The sequence below is a fragment of the Oncorhynchus masou genome, chromosome 8 (assembly GCF_036934945.1).
Source record: "Oncorhynchus masou masou isolate Uvic2021 chromosome 8, UVic_Omas_1.1, whole genome shotgun sequence".
In the NCBI taxonomy this organism is placed as follows: domain Eukaryota; kingdom Metazoa; phylum Chordata; class Actinopteri; order Salmoniformes; family Salmonidae; genus Oncorhynchus; species Oncorhynchus masou.
The window spans coordinates 41,961,769-41,985,474 of NC_088219.1; the positions used below are offsets into that span (position 1 = coordinate 41,961,769).

General features: G+C 51.6%; 1 protein-coding gene across 1 annotated transcript in view; it reads left to right on the forward strand.

The window, feature by feature from the left end:
- The window catches only part of nsmfa (NMDA receptor synaptonuclear signaling and neuronal migration factor a), a 60,324-nt gene that overhangs the window by 15,623 nt on the left and 20,995 nt on the right, over positions 1 to 23,706 (forward strand). Inside the window, exons 2-8 of the mRNA XM_064972473.1 lie at positions 2,937 to 2,998; positions 3,223 to 4,023; positions 4,282 to 4,348; positions 5,663 to 5,668; positions 11,388 to 11,456; positions 15,646 to 15,698; positions 16,357 to 16,446. Coding sequence (XP_064828545.1) covers positions 2,937 to 2,998; positions 3,223 to 4,023; positions 4,282 to 4,348; positions 5,663 to 5,668; positions 11,388 to 11,456; positions 15,646 to 15,698; positions 16,357 to 16,446 — 1,148 coding nt within the window. The remainder of the gene's footprint in view (positions 1 to 2,936; positions 2,999 to 3,222; positions 4,024 to 4,281; positions 4,349 to 5,662; positions 5,669 to 11,387; positions 11,457 to 15,645; positions 15,699 to 16,356; positions 16,447 to 23,706) is intronic.

Below are 23,706 nucleotides of genomic sequence, written 5' to 3' on the forward strand. Positions count from 1 at the left end.
TCACCTCCATTTTCTCTGTTTCTCTCTCTCCTCTCCCTCTTCCTCTTTCCACATCCACCTCCTCCTCTTCTTTCTCTACCTTCCATCTTTAATATGCTCCTTACTCCACTTCCGCTCAGTTGTAATCGTCCTCCCCTCCACCTTCCCCAAATCCTTTACCTCAACCCTCTCCTCCACTCACATGTCTGGGAGCATGCTTCCCCCTTCCTCCCCCTCTGTCTCTCTCGCTCTCTGTCACTAATATGCCGTCTCACTAACCCTAGTGTTCCCTCCCTCTCACCTCTATATCGTTAAGCATCCTCCAGATGTGCCAGCCTCTGGGTTGTGATGGTGGAAAGGAGGGAGAGAGACAGAGAGAGAGGGGGGGGGGGGATAGAGAGGGGAGAGGGAGAGAGGCAGAGAGGGAGCGAGTGAAGGAGAAAACGAGAAAATAAAGATGGAGTTGGAGAGGCGGTTGGCTCTCTCTTTTCTCCTCTGTGTCGGCTCATGTTTTATGCATGCTTTGTATCTCCCAGGCAACCGTATGTATCCTGTTGTTGATTTTAATCAAAGCTCCGAGCTGCTGAATAATAAAAAAAGGTAGAAATGAAAGATCTTCAGAAGCTTCAGAAGGGAACCCATTACACCAGACCAGCTTAATCACTCTCTACACCGAGAGAGAGCTCCCAGCAGGCCTGACTAATCGCACCATGACGAATCCCACTAGCTCGCATCCACAAACACAAGCAGAAACACACACACTCCAGAGGAGGCTGGTGGGAGAAGCTGTAGGAGGATGGATTATTGGAATGGCTGGAATGGAATAAATGGAACGGTATCAAACATATAGAAATTACAACCAGCAGGTCCTCCTATAGCTCCTCCCACCAGCCTCCTCTGACACACACAAACACAGCATCCCAGAGAGGAAGCTCTGTTTAGCCGGAGAGGAAGGGGGAAGGTGCAGTGACAGACACCTGCATGCAGGGCTATTTTTAAATGTGCACAGGAGCCATTTGGTGCACGTGTCGAGCCACTCCTTTGCTGGTGACATCCCGAAACACAGAGAACTGTTGCTGTAACTGTTGTGTGGAGGAGCTTCAAGCAATGTGAGTTTACAGTACCACAGAGGGGCTCTGAACTGGACCCTTTTGTAAACTGAGGTAAACACTGAGTCGGAAAGAGGGAGGCAAATAGAAAAGAGGGAGCGTTCCCCTCGCCTCTCTCCGAATGAAGGCCCCCAGTCAGTCCCAGGGAATTGTCTGTAACAGGCCTCACATGGTGTAAAGGGCTGCCAGGGATAAGACCCACTGTGTGCCTCTTCTGTTTCCTGACAAGGCTACTGAGGGATACCAGGGCAGGGCAGGGGGTGGAACACCTGCTGTAAGGATTTCAGTCAGTCTTTTTAATGGTCGTCAATGTGAATCACGTGTGTTGGTTCATGTGTCTGGGGCTTTGCATATGAGTGTGTTTCACGTTCTCAGAGGAGAGAGCTGGCGTGGGCCCTATCCCTGTGTTGAGGGGGCCGACAGGAAGTGATGTTGCTGTATAGGATCATCCCTGGCTCTAATCCGTCTCACTGTCAGAAGCAGGGCCAAAGATGCAAAGCTGTTATACACACACGCACGCACACATGCACACACACACACACACACACACACGCACACGCACACACGCGCACGCACGCACACACACGCACACACACACACACACACACACACACACACACACACACACACACACACACACACACACACACACACACACACACACACACACACACACACACACACACACACACAGTGAAAGATAGAAAGCTCTCTGCATGGGTGGCAGTGCATTGCATGAGACTGTAGGAAACGTCTGACAGCTCCTATTGGATCACAGACAACACCTGTCTCCACTGTCTCCAGCGCCAATGTGTCTCAATCCCCATTTATACCTACAGCTAGCATGCGTACTTCATCCTGATCTTGTCCTGATCTTGCCCTATTACACTTAAGATCTGACCAAAAATCAGTTCCCAGTCGGTCTTTTAATCGTGTACACCTGTCTTAAAATGTGAGCACAATCAGAATGAGGACACGATCAGGACAAAGGAGGCATGTTAGAACCAGGTATAAACGTGGCTTCAGACTCCGTCAACGGGGAGCTCAGTCACACTGTCTGTTTGTCATACTGCACATCTAACCACAGGGCTCCTGTCTCTCTGCAGGCCTGTCAATCAAAGCCTGATAATTATGCAAAATGGATGCTTAACCATGATGCTGTCTGTTGAAAAGACCATGGTGACTTCCTGAAGGGAACACCTGGGGTCTAAACTAAACTTCATCATACCCGCTGATGAATCGAGTCACCGTCAAACGTCACCGTCAAACGTCACCGTCAGTCTCCTAGAGTCATTCTATCAATGAGGAGTTCTTTTCATAATCTCCCAGTTTCTAAGTATGAATGAGTGTGTTTGTCTCTCTCTGTCTCGCTCTCTCTCTCCTTGATGCTCTCTCTCTCTCTCTGTCTCGCTCTCTCTCTCTCCTTGGTGCTCTCTCTCTCTCTTGCTCTCTCTCTCTCCTTGGTGCTCTCTCTCTCTCTCTCTCTCTGTCTCTCTCTCTCTCTCCTTGGCGCTCTCTCTCTCTCGCTCTCTCTCTCCTTGGTGCTCTCTCTCTCTCTCTGTCTCTCTCTCTCTTGCTCTCTCGCCCTCTCTCTCCTTGGTGCTCTCTGTCTCTCTCTCTCTCTGTCTGTCTGTCTCTCTCTCTCTCTGAGCCTGCCTGGAGTTGAGAGATAAAACAGCTACATCTTAATCTGTGTCTGGCACAAACCTACAAAGCAGGCAATTAAGTTAACATTTCCTCCTCTTTCTCCCTACTTTACTTTTGTTCTTTCTCTCCTTTTCTCTTTTTCTCAGTCCCTCTTGCTGTCACTCGTGTTAACGTCAGTGTGTCATGTGCGTGTCTCTACAGAGCAGCGCGAGCGTTTGGAGAGTACCTGTCCCACACACACCCTGAGAACCGAAACGGCTCAGGTCAGAGTCTCTCTCTCCCTGCCACCTCTTCTTCTCCATCTTTCTGTTCATTTGCCTCTTCTGCTTGTTCCTCTTTTCTTTTGTAATATTTCATCCTCCTTCCATATGCCGTTGACATAATGTATATGTGAACCACTGATGGCAAATGGATGACCATGTTCCGCTATTCTCTCTCGTCTTCTGCTGTCTGTTTCTATTTCTCTCTCTCCTTCTTTAACCTGCAGCCCATCTCCTGTCTGACACGTTTGTGGGCCCAGACTCTGTCTCCCCTGGCGGTGCCCGTCACCACAACAACAACTATCCATACCCCCACAGGGGCTCTCCGGCCCCCCCTGAGTCCAGCCTGGTGAAGCATCCACTGGACCACCTCCAGCCCCCGCCCGCCTCCGTCACCACCACCAAGACCCGCCTGTCTCTGGAGCGCAGCTTCTCGGCCGAGGAGGACCAACAGAAGTGTGTGGAGTGCGCCCTGCAGCCCGCCCGCGTCTACACCATCACCGGAGAGCACGGTATGCTGGGTAGCAACCGGGGCAGCAAGGAGAGCCTGGAGCTGGAGCTGCTGAAGGGGGCGTCGCCCCTGGTCCAGCCCTCCACCTCCCCCTCCTCCACCTCCTCCTCCTCACCCACCCAGCACCACCTCCGTCACGGTCACCGCAGCAACACTCACCGCGACGACGGGAGCCATCGTCACGGCAACCCCGTGGCCGGCGGCAGTGGCAGCAACCATCACACTCTGAATGTTATGGGTGGGGGAGCCTCCCACCATGGTCACCATGGCAGCCACCACCACCTATCCCAGCAGCCTCTGTCGAGCTCGGTCAGCGCGCAAAACATCCGCAGCTGGGGCGAGGGGGGCAAGGGGGACTCACGGGAGGACTGCAGCCTCAATGTCGTCTTGGACTCTAGTGGGGCCCCGTCCCGTAGCCAGGGCTCCCTGGATCTAGAGAGCTCCCGCGAGGCAGGCAAGCAACACAGGCGCCTAGAGAGGATGTGCAGTGTGGACCGGATGACTGGGCTGGAGAGAGGTGAGACGGGGGAGACAGAGAGGGAGAGGCGCTGAAATCAAAGTGGGGTTGTGGGGGGGTCGATGTTATTTGGATTGTGACGTGGTCTGTATTTCTGACTCTTCGTCTCTCCGTCTCTCCTCTGCTGTCTCTCCCTGTGTGTCTCCCTCTCTCCCTCTGTGGAGTGTCCTTTAAGGTTTCCTATTGTTGCTTTACAAACATACCAACTCTATGTGGCTGGCTGCTACTGTAACTTCCATTCATTATATCTCTCCTCAGAGGACAACAACTGGTACCCAAAAGACAATATGTTTAGCTTTCAGACTGCTACGACCACCATGCAGGCGTGAGTACCCAGTCCTAATGCTCACACACGCACGCACGCACGCACACACACACACACACACACACACACAGTATGTCTCTCTCTCATAGACACATGCACACAGCTGGCCTATATGATTGGTATTCACAGTCAGGCCTGTGCTGCGAGACGTTGTGACCCCATAAAGCCATTAAAAGGGTGTCAGGCCGAACGTGCTCAACACACAGATGCTCCTCCAGTGGTCCTGCTTTCCACACACATGCTTTCACGTACACACACACACATGCACAGGCACGCACACACACAAACACACACAACCTTAGGGTCTGGTGCTTGTGCAGGTGCTACTGCTGCTAACCCCTGAATACCTTCCTCAACGGGGACTCAACGTCCACACTTTACCCCTTTCTACCCTCCCCCGCTGTCTCTCTCCCTATCTCCTACCCTCCGCTGTCTCTCTCCCTATCTCCTACCCCCCGCTGTCTCTCTCCCTATCTCCTACCCTCCCCCGCTGTCTCTCTCCCTATCTCCTACCCCCCCACTGTCTCTCTCCCTATCTCCTACCCCCTCCCACTGTCTCTCTCCCTATCTCCTACCCTCCCCCGCTGTCTCTCTCCCTATCTCCTACCCTCCCCGCTGTCTCTCTCCCTATCTCCTACCCCCCGCTGTCTCTCTCCCTATCTCCTACCCCCCGCTGTCTCTCTCCCTATCTCCTACCCCCCCCCCGCTGTCTCTCTCCCTATCTCCTACTGTCTCTCCCCCCCCCCCGCTGTCTCTCTCCCTATCTCCTACCCCCTCCCACTGTCTCTCTCCCTATCTCCTACCCTCCCCCGCTGTCTCTCTCCCTATCTCCTACCCCCCCCCCCCGCTGTCTCTCTCCCTATCTCCTACCCCCCACTGTCTCTCTCCCTATCTCCTACCCCCCGCTGTCTCTCTCTCCCTATCTCCTACCCCCTCCCACTGTCTCTCTCCCTATCTCCTACCCTCCCCCGCTGTCTCTCTCCCTATCTCCTACCCTCCCCCGCTGTCTCTCTCCCTATACCTCCTGTCTCTCTCCCTATCTCCCCCCCCGCTGTCTCTCTCCCTATCTCCTACCCCCCCGCTGTCTCTCTCCCTATCTCCTACCCTCCCCCCGCTGTCTCTCTCCCTATCTCCTACCCTCCCCCGCTGTCTCTCTCCCTATCTCCTACCCCCCCACTGTCTCCCCCCCCCGCTGTCTCTCTCTCTCTCCCCCCTCTCTCTCACTGACCTGTCTTATTTAATACGTGTTGTAATGACCTAAAGGATGTTGATATCGTTCATTCTGTCTTTTTCATGCACTCTGACCCGCTGCAGGATATCGTGAGTATCTTCGACCTGTTGAATCCAGCTTTCCCCCCCCAGCTCCTTAACCCTGTGTCCCCTAACTCCATGACCCTTAACCCGCTGACCCTTAACCCTTCTCCTTGGGGTGAGTGTTTGAAGTTACAGAGGAAACTGCGGGGAGGAAGGTTGAGCCATTTTTTACATTCAGCATCACTCCATCAAGGGAAGTATAGTATTATATTATTCAAACATACCTTGTCTCTTAGCACCTCTTACCCTGGGTATGGGGTAGGTTGTCTCTTAGCACATCTTACCCTGGGTATGGGGTAGGTTGTCTCTTAGCACATCTTACCCTGGGTATGGGGTAGGTTGTCTCTTAGCACATCTTACCCTGGGTATGGGGTAGGTTGTCTCTTAGCACATCTTACCCTGGGTATGGGGTAGGTTGTCTCTTAGCACATCTTACCCTGGGTATGGGGTAGGTTGTCTCTTAGCACATCTTACCCTGGGTATGTGGTAGGTTGTCTCTCAGCACATCTTACCCTGGGTATGTGGTAGGTTGTCTCTTAGCACATCTTAACCTGGGTATGGGGTAGGTTGTCTCTTAGCACATCTTACCCTGGGTATGGGGTAGGTTGTCTCTTAGCACATCTTACCCTGGGTATGGGGTAGGTTGTCTCTTAGCACATCTTACCCTGGGTATGGGGTAGGTTGTCTCTCAGCACATCTTACCCTGGGTATGTGGTAGGTTGTCTCTTAGCACATCTTAACCTGGTTATGGGGTAGGTTGTCTCTTAGCACATCTTACCCTGGGTATGGGGTAGGTTGTCTCTTAGCACATCTTACCCTGGGTATGGGGTAGGTTGTCTCTTAGCACATCTTACCCTGGGTATGGGGTAGGTTGTCTCTTAGCACATCTTACCCTGGGTATGGGGTAGGTTGTCTCTCAGCACATCTTACCCTGGGTATGGGGTAGGTTGTCTCTTAGCACATCTTACCCTGGGTATGGGGTAGGTTGTCTCTTAGCACATCTTACCCTGGGTATGGGGTAGGTTGTCTCTTAGCACATCTTACCCTGGGTATGGGGTAGGTTGTCTCTTTGCACATCTTACCCTGGGTATGGGGTAAGTTGTCTCTTAGCACATCTTACCCTGTGTATGGGGTAGGTTGTCTCTTAGCACATCTTACCCTGGGTATGGGGTAGGTTGTCTCTTTGCACATCTTACCCTGGGTATGGGGTAAGTTGTCTCTTAGCACATCTTACCCTGGGTATGGGGTAGGTTGTCTCTTAGCACATCTTACCCTGGGTATGGGGTAGGTTGTCTCTTAGCACATCTTACCCTGGGTATGGGGTAGGTTGTCTCTTAGCACATCTTACCCTGGGTATGGGGTAGGTTGTCTCTTAGCACATCTTACCCTGGGTATGGGGTAGGTTGTCTCTTAGCATATCTTACCCTGGGTATTGGGTAGGTTGTCTCTTAGCACATCTTACCCTGGGTATGGGGTAGGTTGTCTCTTAGCACATCTTACCCTGGGTATGGGGTAGGTTGTCTCTTAGCACATCTTACCCTGGGTATGGGGTAGGTTGTCTCTCAGCACATCTTACCCTGGGTATGTGGTAGGTTGTCTCTTAGCACATCTTAACCTGGTTATGGGGTAGGTTGTCTCTTAGCACATCTTACCCTGGGTATGGGGTAGGTTGTCTCTTAGCACATCTTACCCTGGGTATGGGGTAGGTTGTCTCTTAGCACATCTTACCCTGGGTATGGGGTAGGTTGTCTCTTAGCACATCTTACCCTGGGTATGGGGTAGGTTGTCTCTCAGCACATCTTACCCTGGGTATGGGGTAGGTTGTCTCTTAGCACATCTTACCCTGGGTATGGGGTAGGTTGTCTCTTAGCACATCTTACCCTGGGTATGGGGTAGGTTGTCTCTTAGCACATCTTACCCTGTGTATGGGGTAGGTTGTCTCTTAGCACATCTTACCCTGGGTATGGGGTAGGTTGTCTCTTTGCACATCTTACCCTGGGTATGGGGTAAGTTGTCTCTTAGCACATCTTACCCTGGGTATGGGGTAGGTTGTCTCTTAGCACATCTTACCCTGGGTATGGGGTATGTTGTCTCTTAGCACATCTTACCCTGGGTATAGGGGTAAGTTGTCTCTTAGCACATCTTACCCTGGGTATGGGGTAAGTTGTCTCTTAGCACATCTTACCCTGGGTATGGGGTAGGTTGTCTCTTAGCATATCTTACCCTGGGTATGGGGTAGGTTGTCTCTTAGCACATCTTACCCTGGGTCCTTGGGGTGAGTGTTTGAAGTTACAGAGGAAATGGGGTAGGTTGTCTCTTAGCACATCTTACCCTGGGTATGGGGTAGGTTGTCTCTTAGCATATCTTACCCTGGGTATGGGGTAGGTTGTCTCTTAGCACATCTTACCCTGGGTATGGGGTAGGTTGTCTCTTAGCACATCTTACCCTGGGTATGGGGTAGGTTGTCTCTTAGCACATCTTACCCTGGGTATGGGGTAGGTTGTCTCTTAGCACATCTTACCCTGGGTATGGGGTAGGTTGTCTCTTAGCACATCTTACCCTGGGTATGGGGTAGGTTGTCTCTTAGCACATCTTACCCTGGGTATGGGGTAGGTTATCTCTTTGCACATCTTACCCTGGGTATGGGGTAGGTTGTCTCTTAGCACATCTTACCCTGGGTATGGGGTAGGTTGTCGCTTAGCACATCTTACCCTGTGTATGTGGTAGGTTGTCTCTTAGCACATCTTACCCTGGGTATGGGGTAGGTTGTCTCTTAGCACATCTTACCCTGGGTATGGGGTAGGTTGTCTCTTAGCACATCTTACCCTGGGTATGGGGTAGGTTGTCTCTTAGCACATCTTACCCTGGGTATGGGGTGGGTTGTCTCTTAGCACATCTTACCCTGGGTATGGGGTAAGTTGTCTCTTAGCAAATCTTACCCTGGGTATGGGGTAGGTTGTCTCTCAGCATATCTTACCCTGGGTATGGGGTAGGTTGTCTCTTAGCACATCTTACCCTGGGTATGGGGTAAGTTGTCTCTTAGCACATCTTACCCTGGGTATGGGATAAGGTGTCTCTTAGCACATCTTACCCTGGGTATGGGGTAAGTTGAGCTGTGGGACAGGGTAGGTTTAGCTGTTGGACAGGGTAGGTTGAGCTGTGGGACAGTGTAGGTTGAGCTGTGGGACAGGGTAAGTTGAGCTGTGGGACAGGGTAAGTTTAGCTGTGGGACAGGGTCGGTTTAGCTGTGGGACATGGTAGGTTTAGCTGTGGGACAGGGTAGCTTGAGCTGTGGGACAGGGGTAAGTTGAGCTGTGGGACAGGGTAGGTTTAGCTGTGGGACAGGGTAGGTTTAGCTGAGGGACAGGGTAGGTTTAGCTGTGTGACAGGGTGGGTTTAGCTGTGGGACAGGGTAGCTTGAGCTGTGGGACAGGGGTAAGTTGAGCTGTGGGACAAACGTTGTAAATTGTTGGTTACCTGCACAAACCCAGTCTTCACTATGAGTCATCCATACATCAATTGTCTTAAAATAATTTATTTACTAACTAAGTAATTCACAGACATGCATAAACAAACAGTAGATAGTTACAAGGAAATGATAAGGGAGTTTCCCTAGTGGGATAAACCGGCATCGCAGCTTGGTGTACACAAGGGAAGTGGGGGTCAACTGAGATGAGACAACACACAGTTGATAATTATATCAATTGAAATGCTACTCCTTTGCACATGAACGTTCACTCATTCGGGAACAATTGCAATCAATATATATATTTACGCTCAGTGTGTCGTCGGAGTCTCTGTTGAAAAGTTTGCTTCTGTTGGAGAGTTTGTCCGCCCTCTCTGTCATGGTTAGAATGGATAGTTCAGAGTGACATTCATTCATGTTGTTATGGATAGATGTTTCGGCGGTTGTCGGTCTTCAAGTTCAATGATACCGAATTCCTAGCTGCAGACTAGTAATTAATATCAATGACTTGTTCTTATTCTGTCGGTATCGATAGTCTAAGAGTTTAACCACGTGGGTCTGGTCTCAAACCTTGGCCCTCTCGTTATTGAGGTAAGCTGGTCTGCAACCTTTGTCCTCTCGTAATTGAGAGCAACATGGTCTGTTGAGAAATTGTCAAGGTGGGGGTTTTATTCGGAACATCGAAAAGGGCTGCCTCATGACGCCCGGTCCTGGCTGTGCCCCTGGGGGCGTGCCAAGGACTTAGTGAAACTTTTTAGGGAATTGGAGTTTCCTTCGTTAAACAGTCCAAAATCACATTACACAATTTCACAAACAGTTCCATCCTCACTCATTCATTTTATACAACAATTAGATGTAAGCCTCATTACTGTGGCTATTATATAAACAGCGTTATGATAATGTGGCCGTATTGTCTCCCATGAGTTTCACAAAATTGTACCAAACGGACCAGTTCGTAGCTGGATTCTTCACCGATCTTTTATACCTTCTCCGGAACATAAACGTTGTTCGGACCTCAAGTTCTGTGAGGTGGAAGAAATTCTTTTGTTCTCTTCTATGAAAACTCTACTCTGTCTCTATACTGTGGCCATGAGGAGATAATCTCCTCCAGGAATTTACGACCTCTCTCTGACCACAGCAGCCTGGGTGTAGGAGACAGGGAGAGGGGGATGGGGCTTGCTGTACCCAAAGAGGGCAAACTCATGACACAGAATAGGATTAACAGTTTTAAATTTGTGATTTACAAAACTTGCAATGGGTTTCTAGCCAGAGGGAGGGTATTTTATTGCTCCCCACATCACCGCGGAGCATCAAAACTCTTCAACTTTAGATTTTGTCCAAATGCGCCGTTTTCACATACATGTATGTAGATAGATAGATATTATGCTTCAGATAATGAAAATTTGGTTGAAAGTGGTGGAGTTGCCCTTTAAGTACAGTGGGAAAGTACTCCGTCATACTTGAGTAAAGTAACAAAAAGTAAAAATAAATTCTATGCATCAAATTCCTCATATTAAGCAAACTACACTGCACCATTTTCTTGTTACTTTTTTCTTTTTGGACAGACAGGGGCACACTCCTGCAATCAGACATCATTTACAAACGCTGTATTTGTGTTTAATGAGTCAGAAGGCATCAGAGGCAGAAGGGATGACCAAGCGTTATATTGTTAGGTACGGGTATTGAACCATAGTGCTGTCCTGCCTGAGCATTTGAAATGTATGGGAGTAAAAAGTTCACATTTTCTTTAGGAATGTAGTGGAGTAAAAGTACAAATGTTCAAAACTATAAATATTAAAGTAAATTAAAGGTACCTCAAAAAATGACTTAAGTAGTACTTTAAAGTGTGTTTACTTATTAAGTACATTACACCACTGGGGGATCATGGGAAATACCTACAGCTAATAACCCAGACCGGCTGTAAACTGTAGACTGGTCCTACTGCAGTACTGTTCTCTCTCCCTCACCTCTGGCTAACCCACATGGTCAACTCTCCAGCTAAACCCCAGCTGGCCCTAACTTCTAACGCTAACCTTCTTAACTAACTCAGACAAAGAGACAGCATCCCAAATCCCGATGATGCAAATCTAGCCATTACAGCTATACCCCCCCCCCCCCCCCAGAGCTGACTAAACCCCGTACTATAGCTAAACCCTTCCCTAGCAATAAACTCCCCCCTCCCCCAGCGCTCTCTCACTCTCCTCGTGATAAGCCAGCATTCCCCCTATCATCTTTTCATTCTGTGCCACGTCCCAGCAGGGCTTTCCGGGGATTTGTGCAGAGAAAGAGGAGAGAGGGGGAGCTGGATTCGGCTGAAGTCATCCAGAGGTACCTACTGTGTTCCTGGCTGGTCAGCGTGTGCTCCTGTACTCTCTGACTCCCCCATCCATTATCCATAGGATAGATATAAACTCCTGGGGGGGGGGGGGGGGTAAAAATAGCATGGGGCACAAGCAGATTGAAATGACGTTACTGCCAAGTGAGAGAGAAAAGCCCACTTGGAGTGTGTTGCGCTGTGCCACAGAGGTAGATGGTGTGTGCAACACAATGCCATACATCTGCACTATCCTCTCACTGCTGCAGTGGAAATGGGATTCCGTGTGGTAAGTCAGCCATATGTGAGGTTGTACAACGGTAAGGAGCCTAGCTAGTGCAGCGCTAAAATGGTGACCAGTTTATTAGGTTTAATCCGTTCACAATTTTTTTTTCTGCGACAGACGATTAGTCACGTGGCCGTGGACGTGGTAGACGTCTGAGTGTGTAGAGTAGGGTCTCTCCTTCTCTTTCATCCACTCATTAGGGGGACCTGCTGCGTGTCTCTAGTCTGTAGGCACGTGGGGAAAAGAGGATAGCTAGACTTTGTTCTACTTCATTCTATCAGCTCACACTCCCGCCATCCAACACGTGAAGACAGTGACGAGGCCTGCTCTGCTTTAGGGTTAGGGAATGTTTGAGAAAGGAGTGTTTTAATCACAATATAAAGCTAGTCCGACTGAGTTTTGTTTGACTCTGTGAGTGAAATGAGGTGACGATTGGACTATCATTCATTGTTGGTGAACAATGTTCCTGGGGGGGGTAAAACAAGGACTCGTTCTTTCTCCCTCTCTCTCTCACTCCGGCCTCCTCATGTCTCGCATGCATCCACCCACACGTGGTGGCTATTTTCGACCCTTTCACCACCAGACGTGTTGTAGCCGCGGAGAGCAATCGCATGGCGTGTTGGAGAGATGTGACATATTGTATGAGGGGGGGGTGGAGAGATGTGACATGTTGTATGAGGGGGGTTGGAGAGATGTGACATATTGTATGAGGGGGGTGGAGAGATGTGACATATTGTATGAGGGGGGAGGGGTTGGAGAGATGTGACATATTGTATGAGGGGGTGGAGAGATGTGACATATTGTATGAGGGGGAGGGGTTGGAGAGATGTGACATATTGTATGAGGGGGGTTGGAGAGATGTGACATATTGTATGGGGGGGGGGGTTGGAGAGATGTGACATATTGTATGAGGGGGTTGGAGAGATGTGACATATTGTATGAGGGGGGTTGGAGAGATGTGACATATTGTATGAGGGGGGGGTTGGAGAGATGTGACATATTGTATGAGGGGGGTTGGAGAGATGTGACATATTGTATGAGGGGGTTGGAGAGATGTGACATATTGTATGAGGGGGGTTGGAGAGATGTGACATATTGTATGGGGGGGGGTTGGAGAGATGTGACATATTGTATGGGGGGGGGGGTTGGAGAGATGTGACATATTGTATGAGGGGGGTTGGAGAGATGTGACATATTGTATGAGGGGGGTTGGAGAGATGTGACATATTGTATGAGGGGGGTTGGAGAGATGTGACATATTGTATGAGGGGGTGGAGAGATGTGACATATTGTATGAGGGGGGTTGGAGAGATGTGACATATTGTATGAGGGGGGTGGAGAGATGTGACATATTGTATGAGGGGGAGGGTTGGAGAGATGTGACATATTGTATGAGGGGGGTGGAGAGATGTGACATATTGTATGAGGGGGGAGGGGTTGGAGAGATGTGACATATTGTATGAGGGGGGTTGGAGAGATGTGACATATTGTATGAGGGGGGTTGGAGAGATGTGACATATTGTATGAGGGGGGTTGGAGAGATGTGACATATTGTATGAGGGGGGGTTGGAGAGATGTGACATATTGTATGAGGGGGTTGGAGAGATGTGACATATTGTATGAGGGGGTTGGAGAGATGTGACATATTGTATGAGGGGGGGGTTGGAGAGATGTGACATATTGTATGAGGGGGGTTGGAGAGATGTGACATATTGTATGAGGGGGGTTGGAGAGATGTGACATATTGTATGAGGGGGGTGGAGAGATGTGATATATTGTATGAGGGGGAGGGGTTGGAGAGATGTGACATATTGTATGAGGGGGGGGTTGGAGAGATGTGACATATTGTATGAGGGGGGTTGGAGAGATGTGACATATTGTATGAGGGGGTTGGAGAGATGTGACATATTGTATGAGGGGGGGTTGGAGAGATGTGACATATTGTATGAGGGGGTGGAGAGATGTGACATATTGTATTAGGGGGTTGGAGAGATGTGACATATTGAATGAGGGGGGTTGGAGAGATGTGACATATTGTATTGGGGGGTTGAGAGATGTGACATATTGTATGAGGGGGTTGGAGAGATGTGACATATTGTATGAGGGGGGTTGGAGAGATGTGACATATTGTATTGGGGGGTTGGAGAGATGTGACATATTGTATGAGGGGGGTTGGAGAGATGTGACATATTGTATGAGGGGGAGGGTTGGAGAGATGTGACATATTGTATGAGGGGGGTTGGAGAGATGTGACATATTGTATGAGGGGGTGGTTGGAGAGATGTGACATATTGTATGAGGGGGGGGGTGGAGAAATGTGACATGTTGTATGAGGGGGGGGGGTTGGAGAGATGTGACATATTGTATGAGGGGGGGGGGGGGGGTTGGCCAGAGAGATCAGGGGTTTATCTCGTCCAAAATAGCAATTATACAGAATGGAATTAATAGGGAACGACAGGTGAACCAGTCGTGAAATGTCCCTTAAAGCCGGAGGCGTCTCTGTATTGTCTTTGGATTGTTTTTGGATCTAGGCTACTAAAGGAAACAGGTTGAGACATGTCTACGTCTGGTCAGAAGCATCTGGAAAAAGGGCAGTGGTGTTGAATATACAGTAGCAGCAGCTGACAGCAGGTGACAGATACTAGAGGGTATGCAGTAGCAGCAGCTGACAGCAGGTGACAGATACTAGAGGGTATGCAGTAGCAGCAGCTGACAGATACTAGAGGGTATGCAGTAGCAGCAGCTGACAGCAGGTGACAGATACTAGAGGGTATGCAGTAGCAGCAGCTGACAGCAGATGACAGATACTAGAGGGTATGCAGTAGCAGCAGCTGACAGCAGATGACAGATACTAGAGGGTATGCAGTAGCAGCAGCTGACAGATACTAGAGGGTATGCAGTAGCAGCAGCTGACAGCAGGTGACAGATACTAGAGGGTATGCAGTAGCAGCAGCTGACAGCAGATGACAGATACTAGAGGGTATGCAGTAGCAGCAGCTGACAGCAGGTGACAGATACTAGAGGGTATGCAGTAGCAGCAGCTGACAGATACTAGAGGGTATGCAGTAGCAGCAGATGACAGATACTAGAGGGTATGCAGTAGCAGCAGCTGACAGCAGGTGACAGATACTAGAGGGTATGCAGTAGCAGCAGCTGACAGATACTAGAGGGTATGCAGTAGCAGCAGATGACAGATACTAGAGGGTATGCAGTAGCAGCAGCTGACAGCAGGTGACAGATACTGGAGGGTATGCAGTAGCAGCAGCTGACAGCAGGTGACAGATACTAGAGGGTATGCAGTAGCAACAGCTGACAGCAGGTGACAGATACTAGAGGGTATGCAGTAGCAACAGCTGACAGCAGGTGACAGATACTGGAGGGTATGCAGTAGCAGCAGCTGACAGCAGGTGACAGATACTAGAGGGTACGCAGTAGCAACAGCTGACAGCAGGTGACAGATACTGGAGGGTATGCAGTAGCAGCAGCTGACAGCAGGTGACAGATACTGGAGGGTATGCAGTAGCAGCAGCTGACAGCAGGTGACAGATACTAGAGGGTATGCAGTAGCAGCAGGTGACAGATACTAGAGGGTATGCAGTAGCAGTTGAATTTTCCTCTGTTACTCAAAGCACTCACCTGACTGATCTAAATTATGAAGCAATTCAATCGAAAATCTTCAATTACATTTCTTTTCATGTCTCCGCCACTTTTTAAAAATCTTATTATGGCAGCCTATTCCCTATTTAGTGCACTGCTTTCCATATTGCTGTGTTCCTGTGTGTGTCAAAAGTAGTGCACTATTTAGGGTGCCATTTCGGACACAGCCACTCTCTTTCCCTTGTTAATTCACTTCTTCCTCTAAGTGATTTTGATTTTGTCTCCTCTTGTTCTTCTCCTCATGCCCGATCTGCCCACAGAAACTTCCGGAAGCATCTCAGAATGGTGGGCAGCAGGAGGATGAAGGCACAGAGTGAGTCACAGCGTTACTGTGTGCTGTGTGTTCTCCCAACATGTCCGCCCTCCATCAGTGGCTTTGTGTTTTGTTGACTTTGTGTTCATGCATGCCGGCGATTATGCATGGCCTTGTGTGTGATGTGTGTATCGGTGTGTGGCATGCCGTTGTGCACCGGTGAGGGTGTGTGTGTGTGTGTGTGTTGGCACACGTTTGATAAACCTACGTGTGTGTGTGTTCATGCTGGTGTTGAGGCGTAGGTGGTCTGGATATGTGAGACGTTAAGCTAACGAATGGGAGATCTCCGCAGTCTCTCATTTGTGAGGCTGGTCATGTTGCACCGAGCCAAAACTCACCCACCCAGTGTGTCCTCTGGAGAGGTGTGTGTGTGTGTGTGTGTGTGTGTGTGTGTGTGTGTGTGTGTGTGTGTGTGTGTGTGTGTGTGTGTGTGTGTGTGTGTGTGTGTGTGTGTGTGTGTCTGTGTCTGTGGCCGTGCGCGCACGTGTGTATACGCGTGTGTATGTGTGCTTGCTTGTGTGTGACAACAACGGCCCATGTGCGTGTTGGGTTGGGTGTTCAGGGTGTGTGTGTTCAGGGTGTGTGTGTTCAGGGTGTGTGTGTTCAGGGTGTGTGTGCGGTGCGTGGGTGTGTGACTCTCTCTCCCCACCTGCACTAGCATTTGCCGAGCGTAGAGCGATGAGCTTCAACCGCTCCTGGAGTGATCCCACCCCTGTCAAGAATGACTCTCCACATGACCCCAGAGACAGTGAGTCAATACAGTCACACATGTTACTATACACACTCACTCAGACACTCAGAAACTGGGTACAGGAAAACACACTCATACACAAGTACGCTAAACAGAGTTTGTGGCGGTCAATTCCAGTTCATTCCTATTCCAGTTTTCTTCCATGCTTTTCATTGAGGAACGTTTTGAATTGGAATTTGGTTTAACACCTGAACTGACTGGAATTAAAGTGGAACTGACCCCAACCCTGATGCTGAAGCATTAAGCATTGAAAAGCATTTATGATAAAACACACACACACACACACACACACACACACACACACACACACACACACACACACACACACACACACACACACACACACACACACACACGCTAATCAGCTGTGTCTGCTGTTGATTCTGACACTGTCTGTCTTCCTCTGACCGTGGGTCTGTCTCCAAGTTTGTGATGCTCTCTTGCTTTCTCTGTGAGTATTTGTCTCAAAAGATCTGGGAGTGTGTCAAGCTCAGGTCTGGGATTGTGTGTGTAAACACTGTATGTATATGTGTCAAGCCCAGGTCTGGGAGTGTGTGTGTGTATTGTATATGTATGTGTGAAGCTCAGGTCTGGGAGTGTGTCAAGCTCAGGTCTGGGAGTGTGTGTGTAAACACTATGTATATGTGTCAAGCCCAGGTCTGGGAGTGTGTGTGTGTATTGTATATGTATGTGTGAAGCTCAGGTCTGGGAGTGTGTGTGTGTATTGTATATGTATGTGTGAAGCTCAGGTCTGGGAGTGTGTCAAGCTCAGGTCTGGGAGTGTGTGTGTGTATTGTATATGTATGTGTGAAGCTCAGGTCTGGGAGTGTGTCAAGCTCAGGTCTGGGAGTGTGTGAAGCTCAGGTCTGGGAGTGTGTGTGTACTGTATATGTATGTGTGAAGCTCAGGTCTGGGAGTGTGTCAAGCTCAGGTCTGGGAGTGTGTGTGTGTATTGTATATGTATGTGTGAAGCTCAGGTCTGGGAGTGTGTGTGTGTACTGTATATGTATGTGTCAAGCCCAGGTCTGGGAGTGTGTGTGTGTATTGTATATGTATGTGTGAAGCTCAGGTCTGGGAGTGTGTGTGTGTATTGTATATGTATGTGTGAAGCTCAGGTCTGGGAGTGTCTCAAGCTCAGGTCTGGGAGTGTGTGAAGCTCAGGTCTGGGAGTGTGTGTGTACTGTATATGTATGTGTGAAGCTCAGGTCTGGGAGTGTGTGAAGCTCAGGTCTGGGAGTGTGTCAAGCTCAGGTCTGGGAGTGTGTGTGTGTATTGTATATGTATGTGTGAAGCTCAGGTCTGGGAGTGTGTGTGTGTACTGTATATGTATGTGTGAAGCTCAGGTCTGGGAGTGTGTGTGTGTATTGTATATGTATGTGTGAAGCTCAGGTCTGGGAGTGTGTGAAGCTCAGGTCTGGGAGTGTGTGAAGCTCAGGTCTGGGAGTGTGTGTGTGTACTGTATATGTATGTGTGAAGCTCAGGTCTGGGAGTGTGTGTGTACTGTATATGCGTGTGTCGGCATGTGTTTTTCTCTGTAGTTTTTGAATGTTTGTGTGTTTGTTTTCTGTTTTTCCATCTATTTGTGCCACGTTGTCTCTGATAGTCTGCTGATAGAGGTTAGTGTTGATGACATTTGAATTGTCTATTTGTGTCATGTATTTCTCTTATTCTCTGACAGTCCAATATTTCTCCTCATAATGGTTGACACAATCGGTGTCTCTACCCTGTCACCTTTCACCTTTCACCTTCTCCTTTTTACCTACTCATTCATCTTCTTCTCTCCTTTTTGACTAGACTATGTTCCCAAGTTTCTTCATCTTCTTCTCTCCTTTTTGACTAGACGATGTTCCTTTGTTTCTCATCTTCTTGCACCTATTCATCTGGAAGGTTGTTATTCTCTGTCACTTCACGTCTGCTTCTCTTTGTGCCTCACTTTCACTTTCAATTGACATCTCTCTTCCTCCCTTCCATCCTCCCTCCCTCCCTCCCGCTGTCTCTCCCTCCCTTCCACTCTCTCTCCCTCCCTTCCACTCTCTCTCCCTCCCTTCCACTCTCTCTCCCTCCCTTCCTCTCTCTCCCTCCCTTCCACTCTCTCTTCCTCCCTTCCACTCTCTCTTCCTCCCTTCCACTCTCTCTTCCTCCCTTCCACTCTCTCTTCCTCCCTTCCACTCTCTCTTCCTCCCTTCCACTCTCTCTTCCTCCCTTCCACTCTCTCTTCCTCCCTTCCACTCTCTCTCCCTCCCTTCCACTGTCTCTCCCTCCCTTCCACTCTCTCTTCCTCCCTTTCTCTCTCTTCCTCCCTTCCACTCTCTCTCCCTCCCTTCCTCTCTCTCTCCCTCCCTTCCATCCTCCCTCCCTCCCTCCCTTCCACTCTCTCTTCCTCCCTTCCACTGTCTCTCCCTCCCTTCCACTCTCTCTTCCTCCCTTCCACTCTCTCTTCCTCCCTTCCACTCTCTCTCCCTCCCTTCCACTCTCTCTCTCCCTCCCTTCCATCCTCCCTCCCTCCCTCCCTTCCACTCTCTCTCCCTCCCTTCCACTCTCTCTCCCCCCCTTCCACTCTCTCTCCCTCCCTTCCATCCTCCCTCCCTCCCTCCCTTCCACTCTCTCTCCCCCTTCCACTCTCTCTCCCTCCCTTCCATCCTCCCTCCCTCCCTCCCTTCCACTCTCTCTCCCTCCCTTCCACTCTCTCTCCCTCCCTTCCACTCTCTCTCCCTCCCTTCCACTCTCTCTCCCTCCCTTCCACTCTCTCTCCCTCCCTTCCACTCTCTCTCCCTCCCTTCCATCCTCCCTCCCTCCCTTCCACTCTCTCTCCCTCCATTCCTCTCTCTTCCTCCCTTCCACTCTCTCTCCCTCCCTTCCACTGTCTCTCCCTCCCTTCCACTGTCTCTTCCTCCCTTCCACTGTCTCTTCCTCCCTTCCACTCTCTCTCCCTCCCTTCCACTCTCTCTCCCTCCCTTCCACTCTCTCTCCCTCCCTTCCACTCTCTCTCCCTCCCTTCCACTCTCTCTCCCTCCCTTCCATCCTCCCTCCCTCCCTTCCACTCTCTCTCCCTCCATTCCTCTCTCTTCCTCCCTTCCACTCTCTCTCCCTCCCTTCCCTCTCTCTCCCTCCCTTCCATCCTCCCTCCCTCCCTTCCACTCTCTCTCCCTCCCTTCCACTCTCTCTCCCTCCATTCCTCTCTCTTCCTCCCTTCCCTTCCACTCTCCCTCCCTCCCTTCCACTCTCTCTTCCTCCCTTCCACTCTTTCTTCCTCCCTTCCATCCTCCCTCCCTCCCTTCCACTCTCTCTTCCTCCCTTCCACTCTCTCTTCCTCCCTTCCACTCTCTCTCCCTCCCTTCCACTCTCTCTTCCTCCCTTCCACTCTCTCTCCCTCCCTTCCATCTCTCTCTCCCTCCCTTCCATCCTCCCTCCCTCCCTTCCACTCTCTCTCCCTCCCTTCCACTCTCTCTTCCTCCCTTCCCTCTCTCTCCCTCCCTTCCACTCTCTCTCCCTCCCTTCCATCCTCCCTCCCTCCCTTCCACTCTCTCTCCCTCCCTTCCTCTCTCTCCCTCCCTTCCACTCTCTCTCCCTCCCTTCCACTCTCTCTCCCTCCCTTCCACTCTCTCTCCCTCCCTTCCACTGTCTCTCCCTCCCTTCCACTCTCTCTCCCTCCCTTCCACTCTCTCTCCCTCCCTTCCACTCTCTCTTCCTCCCTTCCACTCTCTCTCCCTCCCTTCCACTGTCTCTCCCTCCCTTCCACTCTCTCTCCCTCCCTTCCACTCTCTCTCCCTCCCTTCCACTCTCTCTCCCTCCCTTCCACTCTCTCTCCCTCCCTTCCATCCTCCCTCCCTCCCTTCCACTCTCTCTCCCTCCATTCCTCTCTCTTCCTCCCTTCCACTCTCTCTCCCTCCCTTCCACTCTCTCTCCCTCCCTTCCATCCTCCCTCCCTCCCTTCCACTCTCTCTCCCTCCATTCCTCTCTCTTCCTCCCTTCCACTCTCTCTCCCTCCCTTCCACTCTCTCTCCCTCCCTTCCATCCTCCCTCCCTCCCTTCCACTCTCTCTTCCTCCCTTCCACTCTTTCTTCCTCCCTTCCATCCTCCCTCCCTCCCTTCCACTCTCTCTTCCTCCCTTCCACTGTCTCTTCCTCCCTTCCACTCTCTCTCCCTCCCTTCCACTCTCTCTCCCTCCCTTCCATCCTCCCTCCCTCCCTTCCACTCTCTCTCCCTCCCTTCCATCCTCCCTCCCTCCCTTCCACTCTCTCTCCCTCCCTTCCATCCTCCCTCCCTCCCTTCCACTCTCTCTCCCTCCCTTCCACTCTCTCTCTCTCTCCCTCCCTTCCACTCTCTCTTCCTCCCTTCCACTCTCTCTCCCTCCCTTCCACTCTCTCTTCCTCCCTTCCACTGTCTCTCCCTCCCTTCCACTCTCTCTCCCTCCCTTCCACTCTCTCTCCCTCCCTTCCACTCACTCTCCCTTCCACTCTCTCTTCCTCCCTTCCACTGTCTCTCCCTCCCTTCCACTCTCTCCCTCCCTTCCACTCTCTCCCTCCCTTCCACTCTCTCTCCCTCCCTTCCACTCTCTCTTCCTCCCTTCCACTGTCTCTTCCTCCCTTCCACTGTCTCTCCCTCCCTTCCACTCTCTCTCCCTCCCGTCCACTCTCTCCCTCCCTCCCTTCCACTCTCTCTCCCTCCCTTCCATCCTCCCTCCCTCCCTTCCACTCTCTCTCCCTCCCTTCCACTCTCTCCCTCCCTTCCACTCTCTCTCCCTCCCTTCCACTCTCTCTCCCTCCCGTCCACTCTCTCTCCCTCCCTTCCACTCTCTCCCTCCCTCCCTTCCACTGTCTCTCCCTCCCTTCCACTGTCCCTCCCTCCCTTCCACTCTCTCTCCCTCCCTTCCACTCTCTCTCCCTCCCTTCCACTCTCTCTCCCTCCCTTCCACTCTCTCTCCCTCCCTTCCACTGTCTCGTCCTCCCTTCCACTCTCTCTCCCTCCCTTCCACTCTCTCTCCCTCCCTTCCACTCTCTCTTCCTCCCTTCCACTCTCTCCCTCCCTTCCACTCTCTCTCCCTCCCTTCCACTCTCTCTCCCTCCCGTCCACTCTCTCTCCCTCCCTTCCACTCTCTCCCTCCCTCCCTTCCACTGTCTCTCCCTCCCTTCCACTGTCCCTCCCTCCCTTCCACTCTCTCTCCCTCCCTTCCACTGTCTCGTCCTCCCTTCCACTCTCTCTCCCTCCCTTCCACTCTCTCTCCCTCCCTTCCACTCTCTCTCCCTCCCTTCCACTGTCTCTCCCTCCCTTCCACTCTCTCTTCCTCCCTTCCACTCTCTCTTCCTCCCTTCCACTCTCTCTCCCTCCCTTCCACTCTCTCTCCCTCCCTTCCACTCTCTTCCTCCCTTCCATCCTCTCTCTCCCTCCCTTCCACTCTCTCTCCCTCCCTTCCACTCTCTCCCTCCCTTCCACTCTCTCTCCCTCCCTTCCACTCTCTCTCCTCCCTTCCACTCTCTCCTCCCTTCCACTCTCTCTCCCTCCCTTCCCCTTCCACTCTCTCTCCCTCCCTTCCACTCTCTCTCCCTCCCTTCCACTCTCTCTTCCTCCCTTCCACTCTCTCTTCCTCCCTTCCACTCTCTCTCCCTCCCTTCCATCCTCTCTCTTCCTCCCTTCCACTCTCTCTTCCTCCCTTCCACTCTCTCTCCCTCCCTTCCACTCTCTCCCTCCCCTTCCATCCTCTCTCTTCCTCCCTTCCACTCTCTCCCTCCCTTCCATCCTCTCTCCCTCCCTTCCACTCTCTCTCCCTCCCTTCCACTCTCTCTCCCTCCCTTCCACTCTCTCCCTCCCTTCCACTCTCTCCCTCCCTTCCACTCTCTCTCCCTCCCTTCCACTCTCTCTCCCTCCCGTCCACTCTCTCCCTCCCTCCCTTCCACTCTCTCTCCCTCCCTTCCACTCTCTCTTCCTCCCTTCCACTGTCTCTCCCTCCCTTCCACTCTCTCTCCCTCCCTTCCACTCTCTCTCCCTCCCTTCCACTCTCTCCCTCCCTTCCACTCTCTCTCCCTCCCTTCCACTCTCTCCCTCCCTTCCACTCTCTCCCTCCCTTCCACTCTCTCTCCCTCCCTTCCACTCTCTCCCTCCCTTCCACTCTCTCTCCCTCCCTTCCACTCTCTCCCTCCCTTCCACTCTCTCCCTCCCTTCCACTCTCTCTCCCTCCCTTCCACTCTCTCTCCCTCCCTTCCTCTCTCTCCCTCCCTTCCACTCTCTCTCCCTCCCTTCCACTCTCTCTTCCTCCCTTCCACTGTCTCTTCCTCCCTTCCACTGTCTCGTCCTCCCTTCCACTCTCTCTTCCTCCCTTCCACTCTCTCTCCCTCCCTTCCACTCTCTCCCTCCCTTCCACTCTCTCTCCCTCCCTTCCACTCTCTCTCCCTCCCTTCCACTCTCTCTTCCTCCCTTCCACTCTCTCTCCCTCCCTTCCACTCTCTCTCCCTCCCTTCCACTCTCTCTCCCTCCCTTCCACTCTCTCTCCCTCCCTTCCTCTCTCTTCCTCCCTTCCACTCTCTCTCCCTCCCTTCCACTCTCTCTTCCTCCCTTCCACTCTCTCTCCCTCCCTTCCACTCTCTCTTCCTCCCTTCCACTCTCTCTTCCTCCCTTCCACTCTCTCTTCCTCCCTTCCACTCTCTCTCCCTCCCTTCCACTCTCTCCCTCCCTTCCATCCTCTCTCTCCCTCCCTTCCACTCTCTCTCCCTCCCTTCCACTCTCTCCTCCCTTCCACTCTCTCTCCCTCCCTTCCACTCTCTCTCCCTCCCTTCCACTCTCTCTCCCTCCCTTCCACTCTCTCCCTCCCTTCCACTGTCTCTTCCTCCCTTCCACTCTCTCTCCCTCCCTTCCACTCTCTCTCCCTCCCTTCCACTCTCTCCCTCCCTTCCACTCTCTCCCTCCCTTCCACTCTCTCTCCCTCCCTTCCACTCTCTCTCCCTCCCGTCCACTCTCTCTCCCTCCCTTCCACTCTCTCTTCCTCCCTTCCACTGTCTCTTCCTCCCTTCCACTGTCTCGTCCTCCCTTCCACTGTCTCTCCCTCCCTTCCACTCTCTCTCCCTCCCTTCCACTCTCTCTCCCTCCCTTCCACTCTCTCTCCCTCCCTTCCACTCTCTCTCCCTCCCGTCCACTCTCTCTCCCTCCCTTCCACTCTCTCTCCCTCCCTTCCACTCTCTCCCTCCCTTCCACTCTCTCTCCCTCCCTTCCACTCTCTCTCCCTCCCGTCCACTCTCTCTCTCCCTCCCTTCCACTCTCTCCCTC